The following is a 19,420-nucleotide window of genomic DNA, read 5'->3' as shown; positions in this document are numbered from 1 at the left end:
GTCTTCATTCTGAACTGTACACCAGCCATTGCTACTCAGACAATATTACTGTGCTCTATCAGTATCCCTTGTGGTAAGAAGTCAGGATTAAGTGTGAAACCTTCGATTCAGCAACATACTCAAGCAGTGGACCCGCAGCCATGCTGCAGCCAACTCTACAACCCCCCTGGGTTTAAAGTGTGTCTCACGCTTAAGGACTTCACTGAATCAGACTTGAAACAAAGTGTTTCTAACCTAGAATTGGCTGTATCCAGCCTTTTGGTATTAAAGTAAAACCTATTTACAAGGGCTTGATTTTTCTCCTGAGATTGGACTGGTTAAAACCAGACAATCAGCCGTCCACTTCAGTTATCACCTTTAAAAAATGATTTCAGGAACACAAACACTATTCGAGGCCGAGAAAATATCCCTTTGCAAAGTACAACACACTACTGATAGCATATAAAAAAGTAGTAAAGGTTAGATATTGTATCTTAAATGAACAGAAGCCAGAAGATTCAGAATCAGAACTGGGCTGATGCCTGAGTATTACAAGGATGTTTACACATGGGCAGACTGTAGAAGCAGCCCGGCAGAACAGCAGGTGTCCAGCTACAACAGGCCCTGACTTGAACAACTTGTTTCACTGTTCTTTTTTTCCAGTTTTATATAGTTTTGTTCATGCACCCCTTTCAATTAAAAAAATTTTAAGGAAAGCCTCTCATTTTACTCTGAGCAATTTCAGGTGTATACCTCAATTTCCTGAGACACTTCACATAATGCCGTATGATTAAAACTAATTACTCACAAAAGTAGAAAGTTATCCCTGACTTAATGAAGGAATCCTACAGACTGCCTTGCACGGCACCCTTTGGTGCCAAACAGGCTGCTGCTGACAGGCAGCGAGTGAGGAGGGCTGTTTCACAATGCCTGTCTTTTCACTGAGGATCCAACTTACTTCCCTTTGCCTTTCCTCATAGATGTTCTAGGATCTTACTCTTCCACCAGAGGTAGATGCATGTGACTGAAAACCAACCCAGTACAGCTCTAGGCACCCAGCTACTGTGAGGCCCCTCCTGGGATTTTCCATCTCCCCAAGCTTCAGGCAGATGTGCTACCATTAGCAATCTTCAGTTATTAGCACTGATCTCTTTCCAGAGCTCCTGCAGTACGAGGCTCTATTACCCTATGAATTCTGAACAACTCTGTTTTCCTGGAAATGACCCAGTGAACAACTTCAGCCATACACCTCCACCTTCCTGAGACACAAACCTGCAGAGGATTCAGTACTGTTTTTAACGTCAGCTCCTGTGTCCCAAGACTGAGTTAGTCAAATGCTGCAAGAGGAAACATGGTATCTATATTTTGCCTTGGAGAAAAAGCATTCCCATTAGTCACTGAAACAGACCCTCCCTTGATTCCTCAAAAGCTGTTTCACTTTTATGTAACCCCCACTTGATAAAACAATACTGATGTGCTCAGGCCATGGAAAAAGGGGGTACAGAAACATGGTAACCATATTTCTTTTCCTCCTTGTTTGCAGTCTACTGACACAGTGTTTACTGGGTGTATTCACAAAGCAACTGGAGATCAAACATGACCCAATACTGCCTGAAGTCACCCACGTATATTGGGATAAGTTTTATTTCCTTTGCCTACTGGAGAATTAAAGACCTTCCACTGCTAGCTTTGGTACAGACATGGGGCTAACAACTGACTTACTTCCAGGAACAACCTTTTGGCCTATGCTGCACACTGTTCTTGGCAGGGATTCACTGGCACAAACAACAAATTAGCTTACACACCTTTTGACTAGCTGCTCCTTCTGCTGCTGCTACAAGCCAAGGCAGACCAAGGGCTCTGATTTAAGCTGGAACCATGGTTCCACTGACCCCAAAGCTGCATTCACTGCTCATGCTGCAGCTTCACTTTGAGCTAGAGAGACTCTGGAGGGGTGTCAGCTCCATGTGTGGAGGTCTCTCTCCCCAGCAAGCAGCAATCCCAGGAACATAGATAATGAAATGGATGACGGGTGGAGAGAGGGGAAGAGGAACAAAATGGGACCATGGTTGGTTCACCTTCATCATGGCCCAACAAGATCTCTGTGCTCTTCACTGTGGCACTGGGATGTGTACTAGAGCCAGTCCACTCCGAGCTGAACAAAGGGTGTTCATAGTACTCCTCATCCGAATTGTAGGGCTCATCATCAGGCACAGACACTGAAATGGAGGGGGCCAGACGTTTACGCCACTCCCTGCTGGCAGCAGGCCCGCAGCCTGGGCAGTGGTGTAGCGGTCCCACCTTATCCTCTGCCCCTTCATCTACAAATAGACACACACAGACAAAAACTGCAGAACAGACAGGCAAAGACAAGACAAGACAGGATGGACAAGTGCGCTAGCAACACCAGTTACTACATCACACTGCAGAATGGATGAAACCAGCCAGCCTACACGTTGATGCAGAATGGAGGAGTGAGGTAACTGAATTTTCTGTGAATTTTAACATATGGGCCATGTATGCAGTGTTCCCTGCAGTGTTTATGAACATTGGGATCCAAACGTCGGAATAAGTGAATTTCAAAACTCTGCACTGGTTATTTAGAGGAGCACACGTTGTACACAAACCACAACTCACAACTTGCACTGATACTCGTATGTATTGTACAGCTGTCTGGCTGTATCAAAAACCTCTGAAGTATCCCTCACAGTCATCAGGTGAAGCACTTGAAAGTGTAAATTTTTAAAATTCCTTTAATTAGAAAGCAAACCACTTACATTTTTGTCAATGGAGGCCTTATTTCTCATTGAATCTATTTTAAACTTCCCCTCTTTCTTCTTTTTCCTATAAGTAAGCAACATTTAAACAACAACAGCCAGCTATCTTTTTTCCTGCTAAAGGCTACATAAGGACGCTCACAGCAATCTCTGTTAGCAGCTTCAGTTTGTATCACTGTGCTGCAAAAGGAAGGTTACCCACGTTTATCCATGGCAGCCCTGAGGCGGCCAGCACTGAAGGTACGCTGTGTGCACCTATGCACATGCACAACCACCACCCATGGAACTTAGCTCAAGAGAACCAGTGTCACAGTTTCTTGCAGGGCACAAGGAGTGCCTGAGCCACTGATAGCTTAGTTGCTTTGCTCTCGTAGTAGAATCCAAATCCCAGATTCAGGAGTCTATGCACGCTTAAGAGGTAGGTGTGAGAAGATAAGCGAGCAACCTGCCTCTGCCAAGCAGGAAGCACTGCAATAGTAAATACTAAACAGAGCTGGTCCTAAGCTTGTCACCCTTCCCTAGTACTTAAAGGACAGCAGCAAGGTTGCAGGGAAGCATCTTGCAATGCAGAACCTGTGGATTTCTTCTCCATGGAAGCTTCTACAAAATTCAGCGGCAGATTTGAGGGGACTCACAGTTTGCAAAAGTCTGGTTACAGAGGGTGAGGACACATCTCAGGGTGCGAGAGACTGAGAATCAACTCCCTCCTAAACCTAAGAAGATTCAGAACTACAGCTCCTGCTTCTTCGCAGAGCGCCCTCACACTAGTCCATGTATTGCTGTGGACAGAAGTGGAAAGGGTTAACCCAGCCATCACATCTTCTGCTGGAACTGGGACATCGTAGAGAAGAGAACATAAGGCTGATACGGTCAGCAGCAGAACGCAGAGAAGGAGGATGTGCTAAAGGGAAGGTTCTCACTCCAGCTGGGGTTTGTATTTATGCAGAGACCCTTCAGAAGCAAAATGCATCAGCAAGAGTGAAGACAAAACCCCAGGACTTCTCTATATTGATGCAAACAAAGCTGAAAATTCCTTTCTTCACAGGCTCCGAATGGATTGTAGGCAAGAAAATACATGCCAGCCTGCCTCTGCTCCTCAAAGCCACATGAACTGACAACAGTAAAATGTTTAAGACATATTACTGTCGTGGTCCAAAATCATTACAAGTTCAAAGTCTAGTACTGTTTGGGGCTGTTATGTCTGTGGCTATTACAGATTTACCTTGTTTATTTATCAGTTTTAATACAGATATTTTCAAAATTACTGCTGATAATTTCTTAAACAGGATAACGATGTTTTTAAGGACAGGCTTTTGTTTCAGCAACAACAAAAATCCTTTCTTTGTTATTTCAGTCCCTTCTAACAGTTCTTTTTCACCTCAAAGTGTGGGAAAAATCTCCAATGTATTTTAAGGTCCAAGATTAAAATCACCTCTCACAAAGGTTAATTCTGCTTTAGCTTCCATGTATCTTTCGAAAATGTCTTTTAAGAAGTAATTTCCACCGTAAGTAGATCCATTTTTATAGGACACTTGGCTCCTTTCAGTTTATTTGGTATATAAAGCCTAATCTGAAATGCCTATGTCAAAACAGAACACAGTCCAAAGGCATCCTTCTATCTTGTAACCTTTAGAAAAAATTCTACACAAAGCCATTGTTGACCAGTGTCAAAAGGCACAGAGCACAGAGAAATGCCGAGTTGGCAAGAGAATATCACATCAGCCCTGCATGACCAGATAGAGCTGATAAAAGGATTAAACGGTGCTAGGGAAAACTTCATTTCCTGGGCAAAATTCTGTTACTGAGGTTGAAATAAATGAAATAACTTCAGTAAGGCAAATTAGTTATCTTACCTTCTGCAGCAGTAAAAAGGGACAGGCTCATTTGAATATTCTTCTGCAGCCAAAGGAAGGAAATCTACATCCACCGACTCCTTTCTCTCCTGAAATACACTTGACCCACAAACCTCTCTGTCTTTTCTACCTTTTTTTTTTTTAATTTGCGTTTGCTGCATGGCTGGCCACATCTACCTTTGTCATGTCTACAACAGTGATTTCCTTCCTACTATGACTGAAGGAAGCCTCTTTTGGATTCAGAGCAATGCAACACACAGTGACAAGTGCATTAGGAAAACGTTCTGAGAGTTGGGGGAAAAGAGGAGGCCTGAGGTAGATGCACACACCAAGCGCACACTTTTTTTGTTCAACAGCTGCACAACTGGGTTAAATTCATATATTCTATTCTACTGAACAGACAGACAGACAAACAGTGTAAAGGTGCATGAGGATGGACAGCCAGATGGTACAGGAAACCGAAGGTTTGAACAACTACAGTAAAACTGGGTCAAACCCTACTGAGGCAAACTCTTCTGAATGGGAGATTTGCCTGAATAAAAATGACAGCTCTGGCTCACCAGTCAGCAAAAGCTCAACTTACCTGCAGAAAATAAGGGCCACATCTAACACAGGGCAGGACACAAGATTTTTACTACCATTAACTACACTGAATTTGCAATACTGCTATTCTGGGAAAAAGCAACGTAATATACTTCAAGAAGTTCCTTCTGTTCATCCACCAACTCTGCTGGGAGTTCCAGTTTCAGAGCTGGGCGTAAACAAGAAGCTCCCAGTAGAATGCATTCATGACTCAGCACATAATGTCTGTCCATACTTCCCTTACGAAGCTACACTTGTAGGATTTATACAGGCCGTATGCTCTGAAAAATGAAGAGGTAAATCAAAATCGTGCCATTGAAAAGTCTCATTTGGCTAACATTAAGGAAATTATTTGAATATTTTTAAAAATGGTGAAGTTGTGTAAATCATCAAAATGGCTCCCAAACACTGACCTTTCAGTCCTTGCAACCATTCCTGCAGGGCAGGTAAGTGCGTGCTATTACATTAACTCAATTCTACAGGCAAGCAAAGAGAAAAATAACAGTGTTAAGTGACTTGCTGAGTCATGTGCACAGCTGGGAACAGCAGAGTCCTGTTGTTCATAATAACCTCGACTTTCGTAGTGCTTTGCCACCTTCTTGTGTTAATAGAACCAGCAAAACGGTTTCCATTTGCTTAGGGAGCAATCTACAGCCTCCTGTCAACTAATCAATGCAAGTACTTCATAAAATCCTAAAACACATGTAAATAATGCTGCTGGTAGAAACAGCATGCAAAGCTAATCCTCAGCTAAGGATGTGTGATGCACATACTTGACATTAGCCTGAAGCAGAAGAACAAGCCCTTTATTGTGATATGAAAAATCAAAAAGTACATGCTGAACTAGTCAAGTGAACCAGATAGTAAAAAATAGTGGCAAAACCCCAGTAACAATTCTAAAAGCCTCTGCTAATGGCCTACTAGCTTCCTTTTCAGTCAGTACTTCTGATTGCCAGTACCTCTGGGTGATGACTATAGAAGCGTTGTACTATTGTTTTAAACAATGTGGAGATTTTTTAAAAGAACCAATAATTAATTTATCATTTTTTTTAATATTGGTTACTAACTGCATCCAGTAGGTACCACCAGTGGAGTGGACTGACAAATGTGGTTGTTTGCACAGCCTGCAACAGCTTTATCTCAAAAATGACCGCAGTATGGAACATGCCTAACTGCAGTGTTCTGAGCCCTCTTGCAAAATTAACAGAGGCTACAACACCAACAAAGTTTGTTTGGAAGATGACAAGAAATTACTTTCATGCACTTATTTAACAAAAAGAAATAAAAAACGCAAAAAGGATTAATTCCTATAAGGAAATAAATGAACTCCTAAGAACGCTATTGACGTGGCAGAGTTCAACCGACAGTCCCCTGGAGCTTCAGCACCCAAATCCTTCCTTCACGCTCACACGGTATGGCTCAGTTTTAACACACTGCTGTCTCCCTGTACTGATGGTCTCGATGCAGCAGTCATCCTCTGCTGAACAAAGCACTGACGCACACGCTGACCATTACGACAACTTTGCTGGGATTTAGGCCTCTGCTTAAAATTAAGCCAACGCTGAACCTCTTTGCTGGAGGGGATTTTAGCAGGAGGAAAGTGTAGTGATCATGGGCTACTGAAACCGAACATTCATTCAGCAGAACAGAGTAGAAATTTGCTTTGTGAGACCAGAATTTGACTTCTGCACTCTCTGTACAGAAGCCCCAGTCCATGTAGGCACTGAAGCATGAATTACAGGTCGAAGACCAAAGAAATCATCCAACTCTGAATCTCCTTGCTTTCACACATCTAAGATTCCAAAAACAAAGTTAATGGTAATTAAAAAAAGCAGCCAAACAAATCCTAAGAAAAGAAAGATGGCCCACACTGAATCATAGTTCTGGTGACCACGCTGGGACAGTAAACATCCTGGGTCATACTGCACATAACAGATGAAAACGTCAGCATCGCTTTTTTTTTTTTAATACAGATGTACTTAACATACCCTGCCAGTTACCTCTGTGCACATGTGTCTACCTCGTCCATGCACTGCAGCTGGCGTGCAGATGGGGAGTTACTGCTGAGGAATGCCTTATCTTTCCACATGAAGCTGCAGAGAGTATCTCCATTTCCTGATTTCCCATCCTTTAAATTCATGTCTCATCCCTCTGCTGACAGCTGTGCATGGCAATGTCCAAGAGACCCTTACCTTCATCCAGAGCTCCAGTCTGCTCGGAAGCTGGTGATGGAGGCGGGGAAGGAGGCAGGTTGGCCGACTCTTCGACTGCTAGAATTGGAACAGTGAAAATAAGATACAGGAATTAATCCTGAGGAGGCTGATGCTTGATAAAAGCTGCAGTCAACCTGTTCTGCCCAGCTGAGAGAATTATTGGATGGGGACTTGTGCCTAGTGGGTTTTCAGGCAGACTCTTTCAGAATACATGTGTTTTTAAGGCTATTATAAAAAGATCTTTTCTTTTCTCAGATGGCATGAACTATTTTCAAAATTCTGGTCATAGAGTACAAGCTGAAAATCAACTACGAAATTATCTTTTAAATCAGTATCGCCACTCAGAAAACCTTCAGTCACCCAAGGCAACAACAATAAAGCATCTGAGCATGAGAGACTTTATGAATTCATGCTGACTGTCAGCAACTGCGAGAAACTGGCATCCAGTCGCTTCAATTTACCTGGAGTACATGAACAAAAAACCCATTCTGCACACTTCTGCTGCTGCTGCTGAGTTCAAGGTTAACCACAGAATACATGCAAATATTGTTTGTCTGAATACAAAAGACATCAGCATGGGGCACTGATGTCAGCCATGACATATTAGTGGTTCAGCTGAGCAAGGCGCAGCGAAATCTTAGGTTTTAGATTCATTCCCAGTCACGAGACCAGACGCTGAAACCAGGTGATGTTTTGTCAATTATTTCAATTCAAGCAGGACAAAAGACTAAACCGACCGCTTCTTAAGTGAGTCAGCATAATCTCTGCATCTGATTTCGTACCGATCACTTTGAGAATTTTTTTCTTTAAAAACAGATCCACCACTGGGATCTTTCTAATAACCAACAGATTGGGGTTTTTAATAACTACTGTTATTAAAAAAAACCTAAACAAACAACTGACAAACCTGTTTTAACAAATTTGTCTTATAAACGGCACCTCTCAACAGGCAGATCTCAGTTTCTGATTCAGGACTCCTTCCCAAGCATAGAAAGTCAAGTTTCAAAGCCCCAGCAGAATTTGCCAGGCCTCCTTTTATTGATTTCACGGTGTTGTTTGGAAGAGACTGTTATGTGACTTGTTCTTAAGATGTGCTGTCCCGAGACAGGGTATTTATGTCTTCCTCACAATGCCATTCTACCTGCACTTCTCTAACGGTCACTGGCCACAGGACCTGTAGCACCAACAGTTGCTCACTGCAGACATACTTCTTACAAGATCTTTAAAACCCCTTATCCATCTACACAGAACTGAATACCCATTTTGCCTCACTCGGGCCTCAATGAAGCAATCTGTGCTTAAATATGCATGAAGTCTTCAGCAGAATTTGGGTCTTCCACGTTAAACTGAGTCTCTGTAAAGAAGGGACGCACCTCCCCGCTGCAGTTCAAACTTAGTTCAGTGAAGAAAAAGACCCTGGGAACCAAACTTCCAGTGAATATTCTTAATTACTCACTGACTCAATTCATTCCTAGGTAGGGTCCAGCCACTGTACCAGGCAAAGCAGAGTGCCTGTGGGCAAAATACCACAAGGAATTATTTTGATTTGATCACAACATATGTGCACTCAGCAGAACTTACACCATGGCAGGCTTGCAAGACTTGCCCTACCGCAGCGCAGAGCATGGTCTTTCTCTTGCCTTTGGCGTACGTATTTTGAGCTACTGTGGATGTTTTGTGGCAGGGAGAAAGCACTGTAGGTACGAATGGCTGTATACTTACACACACTTGTGTTTCAGAGAGACGTTTCACAAAGGAGCCAGCAGGAGGATGGAGGCACAGCACGGACCGGTGGCACTGATAACATTCTTAGTCTGGACCGCAGGCTTCCACCAGGTGTAACTGCCTCTCCCACAGCTTGTCCTCACTTTGCCTGGCTGCTAACCCCTCTCCCACCCTCACCTGGTGCTGTTCCTCTCTGCCTCCTGTTGCAGTGCTCCTCTTCCGTCTTTCTGAGAAGCTACTGCCCAACCAGCAAAACTTCACATCCTTTTTATAAGCCTCTTCTCTAATATTTGCCTCTTCAGACAGTAATCTCTCTCTCTCATGCTGTACACGTTTGAACGCAAAGGGGCTCCAAGCATTGCTGAGTCCCGCCTAACACGACGACAAAACCACTACACCACCACTCATGTAACATTCAGAGCTGCGGCCCTCAGGAGTTGGAAACCAAGTGGAGAACTGCTGTTAGAGCAAGCAGCGCACGAGACAGCCACAGGGCTGGGCAGAACTGGGGCAACGAGGGTACCGCTGCTGTTACGTGGTTCCAGCATTTACCCAGTGGTGCTGCAGTTCACTCATGACCATAACAGCCCCGCGGCTGTAACTGGTTTTTGTAATGTACATACGTATAACACTTGCAGACACAAAGATACTTGGAATGTTCTTCATCTCATTTTACCTAAAGGTAGTGGTCCAGGCTGATCTTTGTGCTGGGCTTCTTTTTCCTGTTCGCCTTTCAGGACTGCTACAGCTTCGGCTGTTACTACTTGTACTATCCTCGCAGACACTTCTTCTGTGGCAGCAGCAAAGTCAGGAAAAAACAAGGGAAAGCAAGCTAATGAGAACGATGTTTTAGAACTACAAAGATTAGCTTACACAATAAAAAACGAAGGCTAACTTAATCCGTTCTTAAAAGGTGATCTATTTTCCTGAAATTTAAGTAAATCATTAAAAATAAAACAAAATAGAAGGACCAGATATTCCAAAGCTCTCGGTGGAAAATTCTGAGTATTTCAAAAAACCAGGAGCCCAACCTTTAAGAGGCACAAAGCAAGATTATTAACTGCTCTTTCTTGGTTCTGTTAGGGACAATGTGTAGCAACTGCAAAATTTTAAGATGATAATCTATTAAATGTCTAGAAATTTCTTTGCAGGTACTGTTTCGCAAACATGGGCAGAACAGCCAGCTGAGTAATGGGGTTTCTTGACATTTAATATATGGAGTTAGCTGCATTCTTACATGCACTTTGGATGATATTTCCTCCTCGTCAGCACACAGTTAATATGCATTAAAGGCACTTCGCAGACAGACATCTAAGGATATGCTGATGAGGGACTTGAAACAGAAGCGCCATCAACATTTCTGTATGATTAAAATGTATACTTTGTCCTCCTTGTCCCTTTTAAGACTGCAACACAAAGCTGTATTTAAACAGTAGGTCCACATACCACGCAGAGAGATGGCAGAGGATAACATTTGTTTGGTGGGATGGGCTCTCAGGCCCTGGTCTTGGACACAGGCTTGGCTCCCAGCTGCTGCCTGGCACAGGCAGAGAAGGGGGACACACGTGGATCGGCTACAGCACTGCATGCTTCACAGACCTGGGGACCTACGCTTTGCTCTTCCTCAGCACCCTCAACATGGGGTGTGCCTGAAGGGCTGGGTGCTCTGGCGGGTGGAGGATGGCACTGGGACCACTTAGGAGTGAACACTTTAAAGCAAGGAGCTGTATCTCATCTCTGCTCTAGACCACCTCAAAGGTGCAGTGAAGTGCATCGGGCACACGACTGCATGTGGAAGGAGCCAGAGAGGTCTCCTGCCCTAAGGGCAGTTCAGGCACATTAGATGTAGCAAATCAAGGACTTAAGTCCAGCAGACTTGAGTTGAGTTGGTCCAGCAGAACCATCTACAAAATAATTCAGAGAAAAAGGGTTCCATTTTCTCATCTATGTATTACCCTGCTCTCCCCCCACTCATTAATCAACATATTCCTCCCTCTCACAGCCAAACTCAGTGGAAACAACCCTCTTCACTCTCCAGCTATTTCTGAGTGCTGGCTGACAGTTGTTTCAAGCACAGGACACCGGGACCTGCCATGGAGCTGAGCCCCAGGGAAGGCAACGAGCTGTGTGGCTGCAGGCTCACCAGCTACACGGCTGGTCACACACCTGAAAACAGCAAGGACCTCAGCGGTGCTCCAGCCCTTGCACAGGGGCAGAGGTTTCTAATGGCAGACAGCAATATGCACTGCCCCTGCCAGGAGACACTCACGGAGCCCCCATTAATCACCATCCCGAGGGCAGAAATAAAAGCTCTCTGCTCACCCATCACTGCATCCTTCAGGCAAGGACTGGCTGGGACGGGAAAGTATATTTAAATCAATGCCCTACATGTAACTTTACAGCAACCGTCCTAACAAGGGATGCTGTCCATTAGATTAATAATGATTATTTCTTCTCACTGCCAGTACGCTCACAGAATTCTTTTGCACTTTTAATGTAAAGTTATTCCTCTCTGTTCTTTACAAAAGCTTATTTTTTCCTCCCAAAAAGCTTAGATGTGAGTTCCTTGACTCACAGTCATGTTTGTCTAAAAACAAAGTGCTACGTTAATCTCTCTTTTGCACAAAATATGTAATGAAATATTAAAAAAAAAACCCACCCACTGGCAACAAACGTTCCTAATTGTTGGTATTTTTATCTTACAATTCACTTCCCTCCTGACTGGTCGCCAGAAGGGCAGTGACTGCAATGGTTTTATTGGCTACAGCCAATAGCAGGAGTAGACGGATGAATATGTCAGAAAAACTACCGAGCAACGAGAAAAATAAGCTGGTTTAAAAAACAGTTAGCCCAAGAATATACAAGTACAAACTTGCCAAGGACAAATTCAGACCGGAAATCTGAAGAGGCTGCTTTCCCACTGTCACAGGTGTGAAGTTCTGGTGACTTCCACATAGCAGGAAACAGTTCAGCTGGTTTTGAGATGGAGCTCAGTGCATTTACAGAAGTGACTACATATGATACAGGTGCTCTAGTTCTCTGTCCCTTTATTCAACAACACGCCCCCAGTATGAGATGAAACTCACGTTGTTGTTAAGTAGATCAAATTGAGCACCGTAATCCCATAAATCAACTCATGCACCCAAAGAGCAAAGAACCAGAACACTGATTTAAAGCCCATCAGCCTTCCCAGCTGCCTTTCAGGGGCCTGTGCCTCATTTTTGGGGCTTTTAACATTTCTCCTGCTTTCATGCCTGCTGGATGTTGGGGGTGCTTCTCAGCACCTCTTGGTTCCTTCCTCGTGTGAGAAACATGGAACAGATACCCCCCAGACCGTCTCAGGGTGCTGCTGCTGCAGAGCAGCGGACAGGACACAAATGGTCCCTTGCAATCACTACAGGTCCTAACAGCCCCCTGCGATGTGAGGCACACGCAGACCACAAAGCACAAGCGACACTGGAGAAGACTGGGAGGATGACCCTGCAGCTTTGCCCACCCTTCTCCTGCAGACACGCGGTGCTCCCTCCCACATCGCACCACGCAGCTTGCACACCGCAGCACCTTGCGTGGGTGAGATGTGCTCTTCCAGAGTGTCCTTTGACACCTGGTGAACCCCTGCTCAGACTCTGCTTTCCCATTACAGGAAGGAGCATCGCCTCAACGGCTCTGGTGAGCACGGAGAACGGCACAGAGCTTCAGAGCACCACGGCTGCAGAGGACCCCACGCTGATCCCCACCACCACCGTGTGCCTGTGATGTGACACACGACCCTCCTGTCCAAACTGCCGTGAGCCACTCATCACAACACTACTGACAAAAGTAACACCATCAAGGCCGTCCTGTTAGCTCAGATGAACAAACCAAGACTCAATTAAGAAGACTGTTAGGAGAACCAATTTTTTAAGCTTGTTTTCACATCAAAATTTTAAGAAAAGGCTCCAATTAATTTTTCAGATATAGAACATGCAAACGTATACCAGATTTAGTACCCTGGAGCATACCCAAAGGAAATCCACTCGGTCACCTGCTCTCCATCACCCAAGCTACTGCAAGCCTCCTCACAGCAAGAGAAATCCCTATCAAAAATGGTCTCTTTTGGTACAGAATTTATACTTGTTCACATCCAGCCTGGCTCTGGGGTGTAAATGGCCTCTCCGAGGCAGGAAGACAGTTCCTGCCCTCTCAGCTCTCTTCCTGATTTAATTTGCTTGAGACAAAGATTATGTTCCACAGAGAGATATAGCTGTGGGTGAAAGATTGGCCCCTGAAAATGGAAATCTCAGTTTCAGACTACGCAAAATAAGTAAATAAAAACACAAATGGCCTCTGGGTTTGTTTAGGGGCTGGGGAGGTGGGATTTTTTGTTTGGGTTTTTTTTTAAATCAAGAAAACCTCAGTTCTGAACACTCTGTTGATGGTTATTTTGGGTGACACAAGAGGCAGAGGCAGTTCACCAGAAGAGCAGTGTTTTTCTATACATGACTGCTGCAAAAGGACAGACATTTTTGTACTAATGGACACTATAAATAGCAGATCCAATGGGTAAGTCAAATCCTCACAAGGCAGCTATTGAAACTCATCATAGTTTCCTTATGGTTCACTTAAAGTTCAAGGAAGCCTAATGATAAAGAACAAAAAAAAGAAAAAGGAGAGTTAGCCAGCTTGGATGCCAAGCAGATTCTTCACAGCCTAAAAGCTCTGGATTCATTAGAAATAGGTTTGCTTGTAGAGATTTACTTTCCCTCTCTTTAAGCAGTGAGACATTCTCTGACACTACTTTGTGCTACCAGAATGTCACTAACCAACGACAATTAACATCAGATAAATAAATCTTAAAGGAAACAAGTACCTTGGCTTCACATCAGACTCCAGCACAACAAAGAATGGCACAGTGGCTTTCCTTTGCATTCTGCAGTGAGTAAAATGCTGCTTCTGTTTACCAAGATGTCAGCTGCTCGTGGTACAAGACACAGACTGAGTCTTCCAGTCTGATTTCAGGGAACATGGTACCCCAAATACAGTTGGTCCTCAAATGCGATGTCCATAACGGAGAGGAGACACTGTGAAAGGTCCTCAGCACGAGTTCTCAGAAGCCCCCAGGCAACAAGCAGGCTGAGCCAAGAGGCCAGGAGCCAACAGGCACAGGGATGGTCAGGTCAGGTTTGCCCAGTTGCTGCAAGTGCCACGGCTGCTCTCTGGCAGGAAGAGAGGACTGCGCCCCGCTGACAGGGCAAGCACTTGTCTTGGGCACTACGCTAATTTAAACCAAAGGTAAAACTCAAACCAGTAAGCACACTCTGCTCTCGGTCTTGGAAACCAGTCTGATTCTTCTGCAAGGTATGACAAACCCCAGCATGCCAAATCAGGACATCTGGAGCCTCTTTGCCCCACAGATAACTCAGGGACACACAGGAGATACTGAACCAGCTACTGATGGTACGGGGAGCTGCAGCCTTTCCTCTTTGCTGGGTTTAGGAGGCCTGACGCCTTCAAAAGCTGCAGCCCCTCTCATAAGCACACCCAAGGGCACAGCAGCTGCCCAGTCCCCACCGCAGCTCGCTCCGGTGCTGATGTTTAACCTGCAATAGGTGCCACCCAGACACCTGAGTGAGCCCCAGTTCGCTGACAGACTCGACCAGGGGCCGTTAAAGCATGGGGACATGCCAAACACAGCTACAGCAGAGCCAAAGATCTGGGATCAGACGCTGTAGAAGGCCAAGATGTGCCAAAGCCTTCCTTCACTCTTTTATTGATGCTGCTGCAGTTGTCAATGGACTGCAGATGTCTCCACTGGCACCTAAATCCGTTACCTGCAGTACTTTCATTTCCCAGGAAACCTTTCCGGTCCATTAAGCTTTATAACAGACAGGTTTACTAGCCCCAGAGACAGATACACAAATGGTGGCAAGAGCCTTTTAAAAAGGTGTCTGAGCTTTCCCCATATAGTTTCAGAAAACTGTTTGAAATAATTGGCAACTATAATGGCAAGAGCAAAAATTAGATCTGTGACACATCTCTGCAGTGATGTGTGGTGTCTGTTCCCTTTGTGCCTTTTTAAACGGTTTTCCTTCAGCCTCAGGCACCTGCTCTGTTTCTCTTCCAACTTACCATAACCTCAGGCTCAATCACCGAGGAGCTGGCGTTCGCTATGAACACCACTTCCTGGGTGAAACTGCTCAGGCTCAGGTATTTGCCTCTGACAGACTTTATCCAGCAGCGCCTTTCATCATCCTCTCTCTCCCTCCTACCCCTCTTTGCAGTGCTGTATTGTTATTCTGAGGATTGTTTTTGACAGGAGAAACTCCCTATGGGCAGGGCTCACGACTTCCTCCTGCCTTGCAGGTATGTGCCCCAACACTGCTGCAGGGATCCCGCTGGCAGGGGAATGGGGCTGGTACAGCTCTCCCCAGGGAACAGCCAGCTCATCGGCTCACATAACAGTGTCGGTGATTTCTCAGGCCACAGCTGCCCCCGTCAGACCACAGCTTGTCTCCCCAGCTCTTTTCCTTCCTCCCCAGCTGTAGTCACCCGTCTTTCATCACTGCTATTCAGCCAGCTCACTCAGCCCACCTATCTATCACTTCTTCCCACCTGAGCACCCATTTCACAGCAACAGGGACAGCTCCTCCCAAAAAAGAAAAGGTATTTTATGTCCCTACAGTTTCACCAGGACACACTTCTCAGACTGCAGCAGCATCTCCCCTCACTCCCTCTAGCAGCAGCTCTATCTTATACCACTGTGGTGGCACTGGACCTTGAGTTTGCTGTAGCCATGAAAGATGCCATCTGGTCTCCATAAAGCAGAACCTGTTTAAGGCATGAACAAAGTTTAATGTGCTGGCATTGCACGGCACAACAAATGCTCCAGGAGAAAACCAAAGGACAGGGATGTTAGAAAGGAGGTACAGAGAGGAGGAGAGTGAAAATCGTGTCAAAACCTCACATGCATTCACAATGGCACCCCTCAGACACCTACCACGAAAATCAGCAGTGAGCTCAGTTAAAGCAAAGGGTAATTAATGCTCCTGGAGCACTGAGACTACAACAGGGATAAAGAAAGATGCAAACAGATGGAAAGGATAAAATAATACGTTTCATTAATTTTGCTACATTTTAGGGAAGGAACACAGGCAGAGCACAGCAAAAGGATTAGCTCTATGTGTGCTAGCAGAATTGGGAAAACAAAGCCATTTCAGCCAAAACGTGCCTGTCAGAAGCCTCAGTGGGGTGCAGAGCAGTTTCCAAGGTAACCAGCACTAATTGTTGGCACAGTGCAATCGAATCAACAACAAAAGCACAGAGCAACCCGCACTGATTAGTGAGGCAAAATACCTCAAACTTATTCTTGCCGAAAGGAAAGCTACAAAGTGGCTATTTGCCATCTTTGATAATTTGGAAAGCAAACAGGACCTATAGATTTTTTCTGACCCTGGGTACTGCAATTCTGAGTGCAGGACTGCAGGCCAAATAGCTACTGGAATTGTTCAGGGGCATTAGCCAGTGCCCTAAGGACAGGTCCTGACCTCACGTTCAGCTTTCCTGGAAGCTGGTGGATGACCAAGACTCATTTGAGTCAAGGCTGCTGACGTGCTGGGGAAAAAAGACCTGGCCTTCACCCAGTGACATTTCTGATGGAAAAAATGGAGACATATATTGGACTTCATCACTGGGATCATGACAACCCTAAATACTGCCGTTTGCAGTTGGGTTCGAAGAGACGCAGAGCAGCAATCAAAGCAGTGGGACTAAGTTACATAAAACCCAAGTAATGCCAATGGATTAGTCCTTGCAACTGAAGAAAAAAGCAGTAATACAGCTTTACAGAATCCAAATATTTGCTCTCAAATGGCCTTCCTAAGTGTAAATATTTTGCTGTAAGTAGGTTCTTGATCTGGATGCTGGCAATATCAACAGTAATTGGCAGGAGGTATGAAGGCAAATAATGGGAACATCAGCTTTTAAATTAAATGAAACATCAACACAACTGACAAGTAACATTTCCCTAGTAAAGTCATTGACTTTAAGCGACTGTAGCATCAATGAGGGTAGTGACAGATTAATTTAATCACCAGGATTTACCAGCTAACCAACAGAACAAGTCAGAAAAGGCCTGTGTTCTGGGAGACCGAGCTTTGATTGTTTAGTGCTTTGAAACCCAAAGGTATGACCATTCAGACTGCCTCTGGGGAAAGGTGTATTGCAGTGACCACGTAAGAAGAGCAGGTACAAGGGAGCTACAGCTGGATACCCAACGCAGCAGCTTCACACCTTGGTGAGCCCCACAGCAAACGGCTTACACCTCAGTGTTATGGGGCACTCGACAGCCTCTCCTACCTTCTCCTTACACTCAAGCCTGTAGATCTGAATCACCATTATCCAGTCCCTTAACATATCTGCTTTATAGCAGAGTAAATCTGGTGCAAAACTGGTGTCCCGGCTGCAGACGAGCTGTGTCGCAGCAGTTGTGCTCTGGTGCAAACAGGAGGCTGGACGGTGGCTTTCCCGCGCACCCGCAGCTGCTCTGCAGTGTTTTGGGAAGCGGTGGCCCAGGGCTCAGGCTGTCTGCCCTTGGACCACTTCCACACCTTCTGCGTGTACCTCAACTCCACTGCCCCAACTCCATTTTCTTGATCATTCAGCGAGAGAGTTGGACAGAGCCCAAACCTCCGTAGCACACAAGCGGCAGAATCCAAAGCGAACTCATGCGAGGAGCCAGGAGCAATGCAGAGAGCTCCAGAGAGCCCACTCCTCCAGCTCCCCAGCACCCCAGTGCATGTTCATTAGGCAGAGGCCTCTGCCACGCAAAACAAACCACCAAGGGATCAGTCCCCACACACCCCACCTTGAAACAGGAAAGTCTGTTTAAAAGGAGTCATACAAATGTCAGTACAATAAAGCAATGCTTTTAAAATGAGCCCTTATTACTGCAAATACTCCATCCGTGCGCATCCTCTGAATCGTATCTTTTTAAGTCTACTGCCTGGAACAAAATATTTATTATCAGCATTTTATATTTCATCTATATCAGCATTTCCCAGCCAAACCAGAGGTGGGGAAAGCTAATCGGTTCTGTGTTGTGTGATGCATTGGCAACACCACTTACAGGTAACCTGCAGTATTGAAGCAGACAACACCAGACCCTCAGCCAGAGCAACACAGTGAGGTCCCACTGCCTTTCCTAGGACTCACTATCAGCTAAAAACATTACTTGCACGTAGAATGCAGCTGTATCTACCTCTCATTAAACATGAACTCCTGACAACACATGCAGAAGAAACGACTTTGGCTTTGAAACAAAGAATCGGCTATTTAATCCATAAACACACATCACAGGTAACTCACTTTTAAATCAATATCTCTTTTGAACTTCAATACAAGTTAAGATTTTATACAAACAGACGTTTGAGAACTCCCATAGAAGTCAGTGGAGCTTTAGCCATTCAGCTGGAGGTGACACGTCCCTTAAAGGTTTTTTTTTGAGCTTTTTTTAGACGTCTTACAGCGTTTCCTGTGATCTTTTTTAAAAAAAAAATAATTCAAAGTATGCTATTTAAACTCTGCTGAATTTGAGTTTAAAATTAACATGAACCTGTGCACGCACAGTGTGAGATTTCTAGTCTTGCCTGGTTCAGAAGGACTGAAGATCATTCTGCCAACGCAAGGGAATTCTGGTCAATCCCGTTAGGGGATGCGGTGACACACAAAGTGCAGCGACACGGTGCCCTGCTCACCCACGGCTCACGCTGCCAGTCCAACCCTGCTCCAGCAGCCAGCCCTGCAATGCAGCAGCAGCGGCAGTGCTGATCACTTCCCAGCTCCGCTGCCCAGCCCAGCCCTGTGCCTGCACCAAGACACACGTCTTTCCTTCTCCTGCCGACTGCGAGGGACAGTCTTGCATACTCACAAACGAGTGTTTGCAGGTGTTCCCACACACAGGCAGAGCAAGATAGGTTCCCATGTCGCACACAAATTAACCAAGCCCCACAGAGGTCGTGATGTGGGTGGTTTTTCAGAGCAGCTCTCAGCCCTGCTCAGCAGTCCTGCCATCTCTCCCCCTCTTCTGGCACTACCCCAGTGGAAGGGAATCTCGTCTCCTTTGGGTCACTGCCTCTGACCAGGACTCATCCCTGACTGCTCATGTGGCCTGCTCCCATGCACTGCCTGCCCACCCTTGGAGACTACAGGCCCCCACCTTGACGTGAACAAAGCAATAAGGAAAGAGAAAGACGCAGCTGCTCTTGCAGAAGGTAGGTGCAAGAGAGGCACATAAAAGCCCTCAGTGCACCTTCTG

At 45.3% G+C, this 19,420-nt stretch overlaps 1 protein-coding gene across 3 annotated transcripts in view; it reads right to left on the bottom strand.

Annotated features, from left to right (window-relative positions):
• MAP2 (microtubule-associated protein 2) overlaps nucleotides 1-19,420 on the bottom strand; it is a 66,113-nt gene that overhangs the window by 35,574 nt on the left and 11,119 nt on the right. For all 3 annotated transcript variants that reach the window (XM_010193429.1, XM_010193430.1, XM_010193431.1), the window contains exons 2-3: nucleotides 9,806-9,919; nucleotides 7,384-7,461 (exon numbers count right to left, since the gene is read on the bottom strand). In XM_010193429.1, the coding sequence (XP_010191731.1) occupies nucleotides 7,384-7,461; nucleotides 9,806-9,919 (192 nt within the window). The remainder of the gene's footprint in view (nucleotides 1-7,383; nucleotides 7,462-9,805; nucleotides 9,920-19,420) is intronic.

The sequence above is a fragment of the Mesitornis unicolor genome, unplaced genomic scaffold (genome assembly GCF_000695765.1).
Source record: "Mesitornis unicolor isolate BGI_N332 unplaced genomic scaffold, ASM69576v1 scaffold12861, whole genome shotgun sequence".
NCBI lineage: Eukaryota > Metazoa > Chordata > Aves > Mesitornithiformes > Mesitornithidae > Mesitornis > Mesitornis unicolor.
Note: the sequence above shows the minus strand (reverse complement) of the source record. Positions and strands in the feature narration are given on the sequence as shown.